At 40.3% G+C, this 14,459-nt stretch overlaps 1 protein-coding gene across 1 annotated transcript in view; it reads left to right on the top strand.

The window, feature by feature from the left end:
- The window catches only part of TRMT9B (tRNA methyltransferase 9B (putative)), a 53,463-nt gene extending 40,536 nt beyond the window's left edge, over positions 1 to 12,927 (top strand). Inside the window, exons 3-5 of the mRNA XM_030565202.1 lie at positions 750 to 904; positions 6,715 to 6,888; positions 11,266 to 12,927. Of these exons, the coding sequence (XP_030421062.1) occupies positions 750 to 904; positions 6,715 to 6,888; positions 11,266 to 12,290 (1,354 nt within the window). The 3' untranslated portion in view covers positions 12,291 to 12,927. The remainder of the gene's footprint in view (positions 1 to 749; positions 905 to 6,714; positions 6,889 to 11,265) is intronic.
- The last annotated feature ends 1,532 nt before the right edge of the window (positions 12,928 to 14,459 follow it).

The raw sequence follows: 14,459 nt of genomic DNA on the forward strand, positions 1-14,459 counted from the left end.
TGATGAAAATTCTCCAACTAGCTCTAGATCATTAGAGATTTCCCTTTTTTGCATGTGTAACCCCCACACCTCTCTCTGTAAGTGGTGCTCTGTCCCATCTAGTGGCACCAAGACCACTTACTGAGAGAGATTAATGAGTTTGCTATGCAGCCTGAGCTAACAGCCAGTTGGCTTTTAGCTCATGTGGTAGAGGCTCAGGCACTAAGCTCCAGAGGCCCCAGGGGTTCAATCCTGCCTGCTGACGACTGAGGTCTATTGGCATTAAACATGGTTTAAGTGTTTTAGTGTTAATGTCCTGGCCAAATTTCAGTTCAGGTTATTACATTCTGCCTACCTAAATTTACCTGTAATTTCAATTGGAGAGAGTATTCTTCACTTTGTGCCCTAAACTATTGCGTAATGTTGCTGTGCATTGTGAAACCTCTGACGTGTTCCACCCCATGTGTGCCTGCATTTCATTGGTGAAATTATCCTGTAAGTATGAATCCCAGTACACATGTTATTGCATGATGCTCTTTGGGCATAATCCTATACCCACTGAAGTCAATGGCAAAACTCCTACTGACTTCAGTGGCACAGTAACTGACCCTATGTGATGAAAAGGCACTCTATAAATGAGTTTTATAATTTTATAAATGTGAATTTATAGAGGCATGACTTGTAAAATACTACAAACATTTACAATCTGTGCTACTACAATTTGTGTTCTGTATGTCATATTTGTCTATTATGTCTTATGCTGTATGCAGGATGGAACATGAGGCTACTCAGCTGGAAAATCAGCATGTACATAGTGTGTATGAAAGCACAGCCTCCTATTTTAATGACCTGCAGAGCAAAGCATGGCCTCGTGTTCGTCAGTTTCTGTTGGAGCAGAAGCCTGGCAGTCTCATTGCTGATATAGGTAAGTTACTGTATTTATTGAATGAAAAATTCATATGTCATCATTTGTTTTACACATTATGTTTATCATACTTGTCCTTGAAATCTAGTGTGTAGGGATATTCTTAACAGCAAAAGAGGTAATGGACATACAGTCCCCAAAAATCAAATTGAGAGGAATGTCTACCCTTTACCAAAATGCATATTGTTTGTTTTCTAAAACAGTGTGAAGTTCACCTTTTCAGTATTTCAAACTTAATGGAACAAATCACTATACAAAAAATTGCCCTTCGGCCTTTCCCAAACTGAGGAAACCTGGGGCGGATGTAGCCTCCCAATTCAATGTGTGTGGGGATGGGGGCTCCAAGGAAGGAATGGGGATGTCAGAGAGGGCCCAGGCTTGTGAGGTCGCAACCCTCCCCACAGGGCGGCCGTGCCCAATCCTGCCTCTCCCAGCCCCACTGCTGGTGGGAGCAGTATTGCTAACCCCCACCCCTGCTCATACCTCCAGGCTGTCTGCCTGGCAGGTCACCTCAGTCCCAGTGCAATGATGCCAGTGGCAGCAACAGTGGGACTGGAGCCCAGCTAGGTTGGGCAAGTCACTCCCTACAGCTCAGTGGTTTGAGCATTGACCTGCTAAACCCAGGATTGTGACTTCAATCCATTTAGGGAGCTGGGGTAAAAATCTGTCTGGGGATTGGTCCTGCTTTGAGCAGGGGGTTGGACTAGATGACCTTTTGAGGTCCCTTCCAACCCTGATATTCTATGATTCAACACTATTGATGGCGGGAAGCCTGAGTGGTGCTGTGATCTTGTGCTCCAGGTTACAGTACCCCTGACAGTGAAGGCACATGCCTACAAATTTAACAGGTGTGTTGTAAACAAGACACGAGAAGTCATTCTTCCGCTTTACTCTGCGCTGGTTAGGCCTCAACTGGAGTATTGTGTCCAGTTCTGGGCACCGCATTTCAAGAAAGATGTGGAGAAATTGGAAAGGGTCCAGAGAAGAGCAACAAAAATGATTAAAGGTCTTGAGAACATGACCTATGAAGGAAGGCTGAAGGAATTGGGTTTATTTAGTTTGGAAAAGAGAAGACTGAGAGGGTACATGATAGCAGTTTTCAGGTATCTAAAAGGGTGTCATCAGGAGGAGGGAGAAAACTTGTTCACCTTAACCTCCAATGATAGAACAAGAAGCAATGGGCTTAAACTGCAGCAAGGGAGATTTAGGTTGGACATTAGGAAAAAGTTCCTAACTGTCAGGGTAGTTAAACACTGGAATAGATTGCCTAGGGAAGTTGTGGAATCTCCATCTCTGGAGATATTTAAGAGTAGGTTAGATAAATGTCTATTAGGGATGGTCTAGACAGTATTTGGTCCTGCCATGAGGGCAGGGGACTGGACTCGATGACCTCTCGAGGTCCCTTCCAGTCCTAGAGTCTATGAGTCTATAAAATAAGCATAATAATACCCCTGAGCCTGGCCTGATGTACTCAGAGTACTTCTATGTATATCTTAATCAAGCCAGGGCTTATGATGCCTAAAAGATCCAGGCCTTGTGTAAAGCTTAGGGTTTTATTTTGTTTTGCATTGTGCCAGCACACTTTCAGTTATAATGTCTTTTCACTTGCAAAAGCTTGAAACTAAACCTGTGGACACTTTTTACTTTGCTCTAGTGTCTCCTGGACATCAGGTTGTCCAAAGAGGATGCCCTGTACATTAGGCTACAGAGTCAGGTCCAGATTCTCAAAGGTAGTTAGGCGCCAGTGGGAGTTAGGTGACTAACTACCTTAGAGGATCTGGCATCAGTGCCACACAAATCCACCAGTTAAGATACTAAGAATATAGTTTCCAGATGAACAGATCAGTATTTCTGTCTGTCCTGAGCATATTTATGAGCAATTCACCTGATGTGAGTTCTCTTGAGATGCATAACTAATCAGTGGTGTCAGGGAAAACTGGGAAAGGAGCTGGTGGTGGAGTTAACTTTTTTTAAACTGGTCCTAATCACAGAGATCTCAGAGTACTTTTATGTATTCATTTTTTCTTCTTCTTTTAAATATTTGAGTGCTTTTGAGAGTAGATATGTTGATTGAAAGCCTAGAATGCTGAAATCCTCTTTATTTAACATGACATTTTTTGTTAAAAAACTTTTTTTGTTTGTTTTACGCATAGCATATTAATGATAGTAGGATGGGATGCCCCTTGGTCCATGATCCTCATATTGTTCCCTCATCAGGGTAACTTACTCAGCGTTTGACCTTGTAATTTGTTTACCTAGGAATTGATTATTGCTTCTGTCACATGGTGGCTGGCCCTGCTAAAGGGAGATAGGTCTCAGCCCACCTGTGACCTAGCTATTTACTTCCCCAGGTGGAGAGTATGAATCAAGGCGTATGACAAGTGGTCATGTGACTGAACCAGGCTCTGAGGGGGTAGAAACACAGAGACCTGTGAGTAGCCAAGAGGGATGACAGAGTAAAGTTGCAGGAAGAGAGTCGCTCCTGCAGTGATCTAAAAGGAAGGGAGTTGTGGCTGGGTACAAAGACGCAGCTGGAAGTTTTGTTTTTCCCTGGGAGAGACAAAGAAGGGACGGCAGGGCTTGTGTTTTTTCCAGTGTCTTAGAGAGCAGTAAGAGATAATACCTTGGGGGGGAGGGGGTGCCTTGCTTAAGAGTTCTTGGGTTTGTTTTGGAGCTTTGTTAAGAAAATCAGACCCCAAGAAAGACTGTTACTAGACTTGTGAAAGCCTCTTTTTAAGTTTATTGAGGAACCAAGAGGTAAACTGAGGCAGGGCACTGCAGAGGCATCCCAGCTATGAGGAGTGCATGTGAGGTGGCCGATTGTACTACAGTTTCATAAAAAGAAACTGCCCACGTATTGCCTTATTACTAAATGCTATTACAAATTAATACCATGTACATACAGTATCATGGGGCGCTAGAGGGGTTAGCAATATTAAGTTTCATTCTAATGTGGAACTAAGAACCGTTGAATCAATTTAGATGGAATAAAGGGCCTAAAGAGTCAAAGGTATTAACATGACCCTGTCACTGTTTAACATTAATCAGTGTTAAAGAAGTTTCATGGTTTGGTTCATATATAGAGACCTCAGCCTGCTTAGTACCCTGGCAAACATACTATAAAATTCATGCCAAAGGTTAGAAACATACCAATAAAAACACACAAAAGGAAAAGAAACAAAACAAGGCAAAAAACATTAAAACTGAAACTGAGTGATGCTGCAAAACAAACCTGAAACCTATCAAATGCTCTTTTAAAGAGGGTGAATATAGGGTTAGAGTCTTTTATTCTGCCAAATAGTCCTTCTTGGTGGGGAAGAAAGTTAGTTCTGTTGTTCAAATCTTAATTGGGAATGATAGTCACCATCCCACTTTCAAAAAAACTGAGACACAAGGGGAAATATAGCTTTTGTTGAGGTTCTTAGGATATAGGGTGACTGCTCAGTCACTGATAGACGCATTGGGCTGGTTGATCAGCCATGACAGCTGTTGTTCTGTATCCTGGCTCGCCTTTCTGATCAGGGACATCATCTCAGCTTCACTGGTCCTTCTCAGGCTGAGCAGAACTGGATTGGCCATCTTATCTCGCCATGCTGATGCTGTGCAATACAGTTGATTTCAGGGTCAGGCGAAAAGCCGAGAGACTGAGAGGTAGGACAGGAGGAAGATAATGGGGGACGGAAAGGGACACATGAGGGAGGGGAGACAGAGTGGGATCTCTATTATTATGTATTAGGCTGGGATCCTCACTGATGAAGTGATGATGGTCCACCTTCCCCACAGACTATTAAGGTCTGATGTCATGGCAACAATCCTGCTGCTGCACCTGCTGTGATGGTAAAAGTTCCTTTTTCTCCTTCAAGCCTCTATTTAAGGGCGACGGGTGGATTGGGCCGTCCTCTAATTATTTTGCCTAACAATAAGGCCTAATTTCTGAAGCACCAATTTTGGTCCATTGATTTCCTGTCCCTTATTCCTATTTTTTACGAGTCATAATCTTAACAAAGTAGTTGACTGGTATCAGTAAACATTTTCTGTTTAAAGTAATTCAGTCTTTCTTCTCCTTCTTAGAGCTTTTCTTAAACAATTTTATATAACAAGTCATTGTAGCAATTCATGAACCTACACCCACTTTCCACTAGTCAGGCTTGCAATTATTACAATAGAAACATTTGTTGGTAGCACAACAGTATTTTTGGTTCCCTTATTCCAGAGTATGCACTGAGATTATAAAAACTCTTCTGCAAAAACTGCCTTTCAATTAACTGAATTAAAACATTTTAATCAATATACACACAATTTACATTTTAATCGAGTGTTCATGCTACTAACAATAATCAGTTATACTTTTGTTCTGATTTAACAACTCCCCCTCTCTTATTAACATGCATATCTTAATTTTTCATCTCATATTTTCTTTGAACTGCTTTAATATATTAGTCTCTTTCATTTCTCTTGAGCATTATTCTTAGGAATAATGCTGGATTTTTGCTCTAGCAATGTGCTCTTTTTTACCACTTTGAGTGTTCTGCTGTTCTCTCACAGTTCCTGTGCTGTCTTTGTAGATAATGTTGCACATTATCATCAATGAAAGCAGCAGGGCTGCAAGCTGCAGTGCTGTTTCTAAAAATAACTCAGGCCTTTAAATTTAATTACTAAGAATAAAATGGTTCTCTTTGCCTAGCTGTTCCCCTGCCTTTAGGGTGTAAACTTTCAGATACTGTTCTGTACCACTGACCCATAACTGTGCTGAATGTTTCTTAATCTAATTTTGAAAAGTGCCTGTAATGCATATGATATTGAAGAGCACTCTGAATTTAGAACAGCACTGATCCTTAAATATTTCTTACCATACTTGCAGGTAGAAGACACATTGTATAGATGCCAATTACACATACAAATGTGAAGTTGTTGAAACAATAACAGAAAGAGGATGTGCCTGTAACACTGAAATAGTTCTCCGTTGCATAGAAACCATTGAACTTTGGTCATTTTCAAGTCTGTGTTTGGAAGTTAAAATTGTCCTCTCTCATCTGTGCTGCAGATCCGTATTCAGCAGTCTGGGGCAAATCCTGCCATCTCCTCTGCAACCACAGAGATCTCACTGGCAGTAGAACTGTTGCACAACATGCAGGGCAATATTCCTAGGTTCCTGGAGGGTGGCACATATGGCATGGAGCTTACTCAACAATGGCTACAGGGCGGAGATCAGGGACAGGGCTGAAGGAGCCACTACTTCATTGATCCTCCTGTTTGCTCCCTCACTCCTCATGAAGGGGCTGCATTAGGGATGTGTGCAGTAGCAGCTGTGCTGCAGAGTAGTCCATGGGTTGTTGGGGGAGGATTCCTTTTTCCTCTACCTCCCCAGCCCATCCAAAGAGAAATCCATTGCACGGTCTAGTTTTTATGGTGTAGTTGCATGTGCAGTATTTCCATTGACATCAGAAGAAACTTTGTATCCTGAGTAAATATATACATTGTGGATTGAAGAGGAGAATTTTGGCCTTTAATTTTGTTCATGATTTATTGATGATCTGTACCACTGTGCCATGAATTTACAAAGCTTTCATGTTGCTGTTATAAATGTCATTACATGTCTGATGATGTTAATATATAATTTTACAGAGACAAAATGATTTCAGTGGGAATGAAGCAGGATCATTGCATTTTCTAGGATAGTTTTAAAATTAAAAGATTTACAAGACTATTTTGGCACAAAGTGTTTTCACTTTTCCATGAGGGATGAGAGATAGGGTGAAGGAATTTCATAATAGGTTGCTTCCTGTGTAATAAAGCTTATTGTTTTGTAGGATGTGGGACTGGAAAGTATCTCAATATCAACAGTCAGGTGTTTAATCTGGGCTGTGATTACTGCGAACCTTTGATAAATATTGCAAGGAAGAAAGGCTGTGAAGTCTCGGTATGTGACAACCTTAATCTTCCCCTTAGGGATCAGTGCTTCAATGCAATCATCTCCATCGGAGGTAAGAGAATACAGTAGAATGTTTGTTCAGTTCCAAAATAAACATGAAATATTTTGGATAGTTTTTTCAGTTGCTTCTTACATCTCATTGTCATGGTTATTTTTAAACCACGCAGTTTTCTTTTAAATCTTATAAAATGGAGTTTCATGATAGGAAACTTGAGAACGAAGATGTGTTCAGTTTAATTTCATAACAATGACATTGACTACCATTTATTTTTGTGGCCTTGTACATACTAGGAATAAAGTTTTGTTTTTAATGTGTGTTAACTAATGTGTGTTAAAATCCTAGTGTAAGCAAGTCAAGCTGTAATTTTAAAACATGTAGCTAGTCAAGGCAAACTCTTTCCCGGATTCCTCGGGTCTACCTTGACCAACAACATGTCAAATCTACAACTCACCTTAACTAGCATGTGTTAAGAATATGCATTTTTTCTGGAGCAGACATGGGGTAAAAGTTCAAAACCACCTAAGGAACTTAGATGCCTAAGTCCTGTTGAGTTTCATTTTTGAATGTATTGCCCATGTCCTCTTGTATATATAAATATAAGAGGAACAGATGAGGGAAGGGCATTTTGGATGATATTTTTAACAATATTCTTCCCTGGATTTATTTTACAATGTTTTTAGTACTAACCTACAATGGTATTGTAGTGTGCCATATTACCACCACACAGCTGCTGACAGGTTCTTATATCAAAATAATGAAATATGGGAAAAAAAACTGTAGCCCTCTCCTCCAAAGCATATCTTAAGTTTCCTTCCTCTTCTCTCCCAGGTGCTTGATATCACTAATATTGGGAGTGGCTTTTTCCTTTGCTTTTGCTAGCTGGGTCTTGGGTTCCTTTCTTGATGCCTGGTGTCTCCACTCAGAGTGATTTCTCCCCATGCTTGAGAAAAAGGGTGCTGCCCCTTGAGAAATCCATGATGATACTACAAGCTGACAAGAAGGGTAAAACCCAGAACACAGGGGACAATAAAGTAACTAAAACAAACCCCAGCAAAAGGAATAATACCCCAAAATAACAGCATAACAAAGGAGAGAACTTTATTGGGAAGAGGAAAATAGGATCTGGGGAAGAAAGTGATTAAGGTTAACTAATAATTAACCAGCGTTTATAAATAAGCCAATTCCTCATCTCCTAATGCTCACAAACTCCTCCCTAACGCTTACCTGAGGTGGATGGTGGCTGAGGTTGTGAGTCCTCAGATGGGGTGTGCAGGTGCTGTAGTGTGTGTTGCCCAGTTTAAACAAAAATCACTTTACTTGTTCTTCATCCCTAGTTGTGGCAGAGCCCTCTCCTGACTTCCTAGGGCTCAGTGGTTCCCTGGTTTGGAATTGTCCTTGGGTCTTGGTTGGCTTTTGGTAGCTGATGCCAGCTTCAGAGCTCTCCCTCTCTCCCTCTCCCATCTATCTACCTATATGCTGGGCACTGCTATGCTAGAGCTACCTGATCCATGCAGCTAGTGTCTCAGAACAGTACAAAAACTGTTTGGAGGAAGAGAAAATTTAGCAGGAACTCCATAAGCTGTGCTGTCTCTCCCTTAGCTTCCCATCCAAAATCAAAATGCCCTCTCTTTTTGGGGGGCAGGCTTCCCTTTCCCCCATTAACTTGCTCGGCACTATGCAGTCCTGATGTGCCGTTGGTCCCCTGGACTGCTTGTCCAGATTACCCCATGCCTCCATACTTGGCTCCAGCAGGGTTTTTTAGCTCCTTCTGTACCAACCCTGACTCAAAGCATTCTGGGAATGGTATCAGAGGGCTTTGGTAGCCATCTTAGTTGTAGCCCTTTGGGAGGACCCCTAGAGGCTCAGACCAGACTCCAGGAACTGGAACACCCAAGTTGATCACTCTGTGGATATGTCTATACTGTACTTATACACCCATGGCTGACCTAGATCAGTTTACTCAGGCTCACAGCACTCAGGCTAAAGGGCTGTTTAATTGCAGCGTAGATGTTCCGACTCAGACTGTAGCCCAGGCTCTGGGATCCTGTCAGCCCAAGTCAGCTGAAATGGACCAGCTGCAGGTGTTTAATTGCAGTGTAGACATGTCTTACATTACCACCAAGAAATTACTCCATATGCTGTGAGTAAAATGCATTGCTTCAATATGCTCAGAAGCGTAGAGGACAAGAGACTGACTAACATGCTAACAAGATTTACCTCTTTGCTTTCATTTTCCTACTTATAAGACAGTAGGCCAGATTCAACTCTCTGCTACCCTGGCATAATCCCACTGATAGCAAATCTATCTCAAAGAGCTGCCTGCTTATATAATATTTATGTCAGTTGTTATCCTGTCACGAATAAATGTGCTAATCACATTTTTGTACAGATAACAATAATGAATTTTAAGCCTAGATGCTCTGAGATTTGGTGTACTCATGTTCATCCAATTCCAGACTAACTGTTTTTCCTTCCATTTTTGGAGACTGGAAAAGATTTGTGTAATGGGTCAAATTCTCTTCTGGCTGACACTGGCAGAATCCCATTGACAAAACATGTTTGGCTATGTGACCACCAAGGGGATTATGCCATTTTAGCCAGGAAGAGAATTTGACCCATTACCTGAATCTCTTTCAGACAGGGACTGCACAGATTGTGTTGGCTGATTATCTGTTCCTGGTGATAGACAAAGATCAAATATCCATCCTGATTTTTTCAGTTCTGTCAGTTGCCTTTGATAACATTTACCTGAAGTGTGTTCAGTATGAGACATTCACTCTGCTCTATGTCTCTGTCTCATCTGATCTCAGTGTCTAAGAAACTGAGCTGGTTGAGCCTTGATCTACATCAGAGTGAGACAGTATTGACAAGGTGGGGGGAGGAATAGTAGAACGCCTTATTGAGGGACCATGTTCACTGTTTGTTACTAGGTATAATATTGAGTCCTCAGCTGCTCCTAGTTGTCCAGTTAACGTCAGTAGGGTTTTATCATTAGCACTTGGCAAGAAGGTTGCACACTCATTTGCACATCTTAACCATGCTTTTTGACAAATTAAGATACAACTAACTGGGGTGAGATGCACATATGATGATTGCAGTGTGCTTTATATGGGGCTACACCTTAAAACCAGTCAGAAATTGTGGTTAGTTCAGAATTTGGCAACTCAATAAGAAGCACATTACTCCTGTACTCTGTGAACAGCTGATTTCTGGATGAAATTTAAGGTGTTGGCTTTTATGTGTAAATCCCCAAGTGGTCTGGGTCTTTGCCTACCTCAATCTGTCTCTTATACTGTGTGATATGTTAGCAGATGTGAACAGGTCAGGTTCTTGTGCCAAGAGAGCCCTTGTTCAAATTAGGGTAAGGCATTCTCAATGATGTGCTCACAACTTCCTTTCCTTATTCAACCAAAGCCTGGAAATGGTGGCTTTCAGGTCATATTGCAAAGCTTGTTGGTTCTCCCAGGCATCTTCTGTAAAAAGGAGAGTAGACTCAATGGGCAATTCAGTTCATGGAGAGGAGTTAGCATGTTTTTAGTTTTGTACACTAGTCCAATTCATATATTGTACAGATTTTTCATTAATATATTATATATCCACCTGGAGGTTTGGATAGACATATTTTAAATGTATCTAAATTAAAACATATTATTCTAAAGTGATATTAGTTTAGTATTCAGTCATCTTTGGTTATCATCCTCCAAACAATTTGCATATTTGAGATAGTTTAATTTAATTAATCAGAAATCCAGTGGTTGATTGGGCCGGGGAGTCTCAACTAGCCACTCGTGGCTAGAAGTGCTCCATTCAGGACATGATTACGTTGAGATCTGGGCAGAGGATGGAAATTCCGTTTCATGAAGTATTTTGAGACCTCACAATTTGGCTTTGTTTCAAATTGGAACAAACCTGTAAAATTTCTAAATTCTTCACAAAGGAAAATTCTGAAAAAAATTCTTGTTCTGGATTGTGGCTAGTGACAAGTTTTGTTTTGATTTTGATTTAAAATGTTATAGTACAATATAAAAAAGTTTAAAACAAAAATTAATTCAAAAATCAAAATGTTTCATTTTGAAAACGTTGAGTTTTTGACATTGTTGGAATTTTTTCAGTTTTTCTCCAAAGTGAAATTTCTGCAAAATTGACATGATTTTACCAATTATTTCTATTTCGATGGAACTGCATTTTCTGATGGAAAGTGATTCTATCAAAGTTTTCTGACTAGCTGTAGTTAAGGCACATTGTTAGGAAAGTGTGGAGAAGGTTTGTACTGTTATTACCTTCTGCTGTACTTGTTCTGTGGCTAGATGAAGGATTTATGTTTCCAGCAATGTCAGTTGAAATCTTTCATGGGCACTAAATTTACTGAAGATTATTTTAAAAAACAGTAGCAATATTTAAGTTGAAATGCCTTTCCTTCCTTCACAGTGATTCACCATTTCTCAACTAAACAAAGAAGAATCAAAGCAATAAAAGAAATGGCAAGGGTGTTGATACCTGGAGGTCAGATCATGATTTATGTTTGGGCTATGGAACAAAAAAATCGTCGCTTTGAAAAACAAGATGTATTTGTTCCATGGAATAGGGACTTGTGCTCCCGGCTTCTTTCAGAATCAAATCAGTTTGGACATAAGAGTGATCTTGAACACACTGTAAAAAAACACCCACAGCAACTAGTAGGCTCTGAATGCAGCTACCCAATTAATCTTAAACAGGAACTTGATACAAAAACTTCCCACAGTACAGACCATTGCTTACCCAAAACCTGCTGCATGAAAATGTCTGAAGAAGAAGAAAATCGATTCTGCAGAGCTCTAGGGAAATCTTTTCGTTCATGGTTTTTCTCCAGATCCCTTGATGAATCAACCTTAAGAAAGAAAACTGAGAAGGTGAAATCTCTGAAGAATGTAGGAGGATGGGCAAACAGTACCATATCCATTCAACCGTCAAGACACTGCAGTTTAGACTTAGGTCACTGTGGGCCATTATTAAAAGAGCAAAGTTTAGATGATGATGAAGTGTTTATGGAAAATGCGACTGTCAAAAGACCACAGTGGATGATAGCCTCCGGTGTAATAAGGGATTTAAATGAAGAACACTATGGAGTAGTTCAGAGCAAGAATGAAGAAACATCGTTTCTGAATGGTCCTGTGGAAGACGGGGACAACAAATGTACTTATAGTAGAGATGAAGATGGTAAGTGTATCACTAGCAAACACTTTCAAAGAACTTCAACAACTGACTCCACTGATTCTATTTTGGATGAAGCAATGGCTGTTGAGGACCAGGTTGTTGGCATATTGGATACAAAAGCCTTCATGCGTTATTATCATGTTTTTCGGGAAGGAGAGCTATGTTGTTTACTGGAGGAGAATGTGCCTGAGCTTCATATTATTAGTTCTTGCTATGATCATGGAAACTGGTGCATTATTGCAGAGAAAATAGCAAAATAACTGCAAACTCAGCAAATAAAACAAAACTTTGAAAATTGAAAACTTTGAACACTGCTCCTTGAAGGTGTTCTGTGGTGGTGTTGTAATTGTGCAATATAAAATGGAATTTGAGTCTCATGTAGTTGTGTTCCATCCATTTCTGATTTCATTTTGTATGTATCTATAAATACTGTGTATAAGAATGTAAAAGGCAAACAACACTTACGTGTTGTCAAAGATAGGCTTTTAAGAGTTTTATATTGCTTTTAGCAAACGATTCAGTTTTTAAATGTACTTTTGTATTGAAAAATAAACAAAACATTTTTGTAAGATAAGGATCAGGGCATCTTTTATGAGAAATATTTGCTCAATGTAAACGTAAAGCTTGGTAATGCAAACACTTAAGCATGTGTGTTAATTTTACTCAGTAGGGTCCTGATTCAGCAGTCCATGCTTCTTCAGCAAATAACTTAAGGACATGCTTAACTTTAAACATGTGCCTAAGTTCCAATTTGGATACATGCTTTAAGTTAAGCACATGTTTAAATACTTTGATGAATTGTGGTCTTCAAGATGGGCTACTCATAGGCATAAATGTTTGCATGATCAAGCCATGAATATTCTGTGCTTTGTGCTTAGCATTCTGAAGCAAATGGGACAGCTGCATTTGTTCAAGATTTTGGTTTGTTTTTTTTAACAATCTAGTTCAGGAGTTCTCAAACTTCATTGCACCATGACCGCCTTCTGACAACAAAAATTACTACATGACCCCAGGAGGGCGGACCGAAGCCTGAGCTCACCCGATCCCTTTCACCCTGGGTTTGGGGGCCAAAGCCCCACTGCCATGGGGTGGGAGAGAGGGAAGTCAAAGCCCAAGGGCAGCAGCCACAGGCAGGGGGCCTGTAATCTCAGCCCCACTGATCAAGGCTGAAGCCTTCAGGCTTTGGCCCCAGACAGTGGGGCTCGGGCTTTGGCTTCAGCCCCTGGCTCCAGCAAATCTAAGGCAGCCCTTGTGACCCTGTTAAAACTGGGTCATTACCCACAGTTTGAGAACCGCTGATCTAGTTTATGCCTCAGAGCTAACGGGTTGAGACTGAGTCTTCTGTATTCTCTATCACAAATACATTAATTTATTTTCTAAAGTTTTAAAAGTTTTGCTTATCTGTAAATACTGTTCACTGAGACTAATTTTAATAACTGTTATTTACAAAGAGTACAGAAAATCAAATGGATTTGAGGTGTGCATATTTTTGAGATAAACATGGAAGCACTATGTAAAACTAGTATAATTCTAGTGCATCTCTGCTTAGTTTAAAAGACAGATTTATCTATAGTATTGGATCAGCTTATATACATAATGACAATATATACTTTCTTAAAGATATCCTAAGAAATGTAGAAGATATGAGTCAAGTATGTGAATAAAACATTATGAATCAAATAGAAAAATCCTTAACATACGTCTTCCATATTTTAAATGGGACATTAAAAGGTCTCTGATGCCTCTAAAGAATCATTTTTCAAAGGACCAGAGGATAACTCTGATGTCTTGGGCAGATTTCCCTCTTTTAGGTCTGATCTACACCTAAAACTTAGGTCAAACTAGCTATATTGCTCAGGGTTGTGAAACATTTCATACCCAGTGCAATTGCAGTGAAGTCGACCCAACCCCCACTGTAAACGCAGCTAGTGGAAGAATTATTCCACAACCCTACCTAGCACAGCTCAAGGGATTGGATTTACAATAGTGATAGAAAAATCTCTTCTGTCACTGTAGTAAGTGTCTATATTACAGCGGCATAGCTGCAGCACTGTGGCTTTGCCACTATGGTGCTTGTAGTAGAGATGTACCCTCAGTAAAATACTACCTACACTCTGTGGTAAATTTTCTTGCTGAGCACAGCATCCAATCACACTCACATTATACTAGATTAGCCCACTGTTATAGTGAGCAGTACTTTACTCCTTAAGTAATGTGATTGATTTAGCTGGGACTACTTATGGAGTAAGCTGCTACTTAGCAGGGGTAGGGGTATCAGATTCTGACTTTGAGGCACTGAATTCAGCACCAAAACTGTAATTGACATCAGTGGGAGCAGGACTGAGCCATAATGATGGCTCTGTTTGCATATGTCATCACTGTGGGTTTAGGACCAAATTCTACATTTGGTCAGTGAAGTTACTCTAGGC

This window comes from Gopherus evgoodei, chromosome 5 (genome assembly GCF_007399415.2).
Source record: "Gopherus evgoodei ecotype Sinaloan lineage chromosome 5, rGopEvg1_v1.p, whole genome shotgun sequence".
In the NCBI taxonomy this organism is placed as follows: domain Eukaryota; kingdom Metazoa; phylum Chordata; order Testudines; family Testudinidae; genus Gopherus; species Gopherus evgoodei.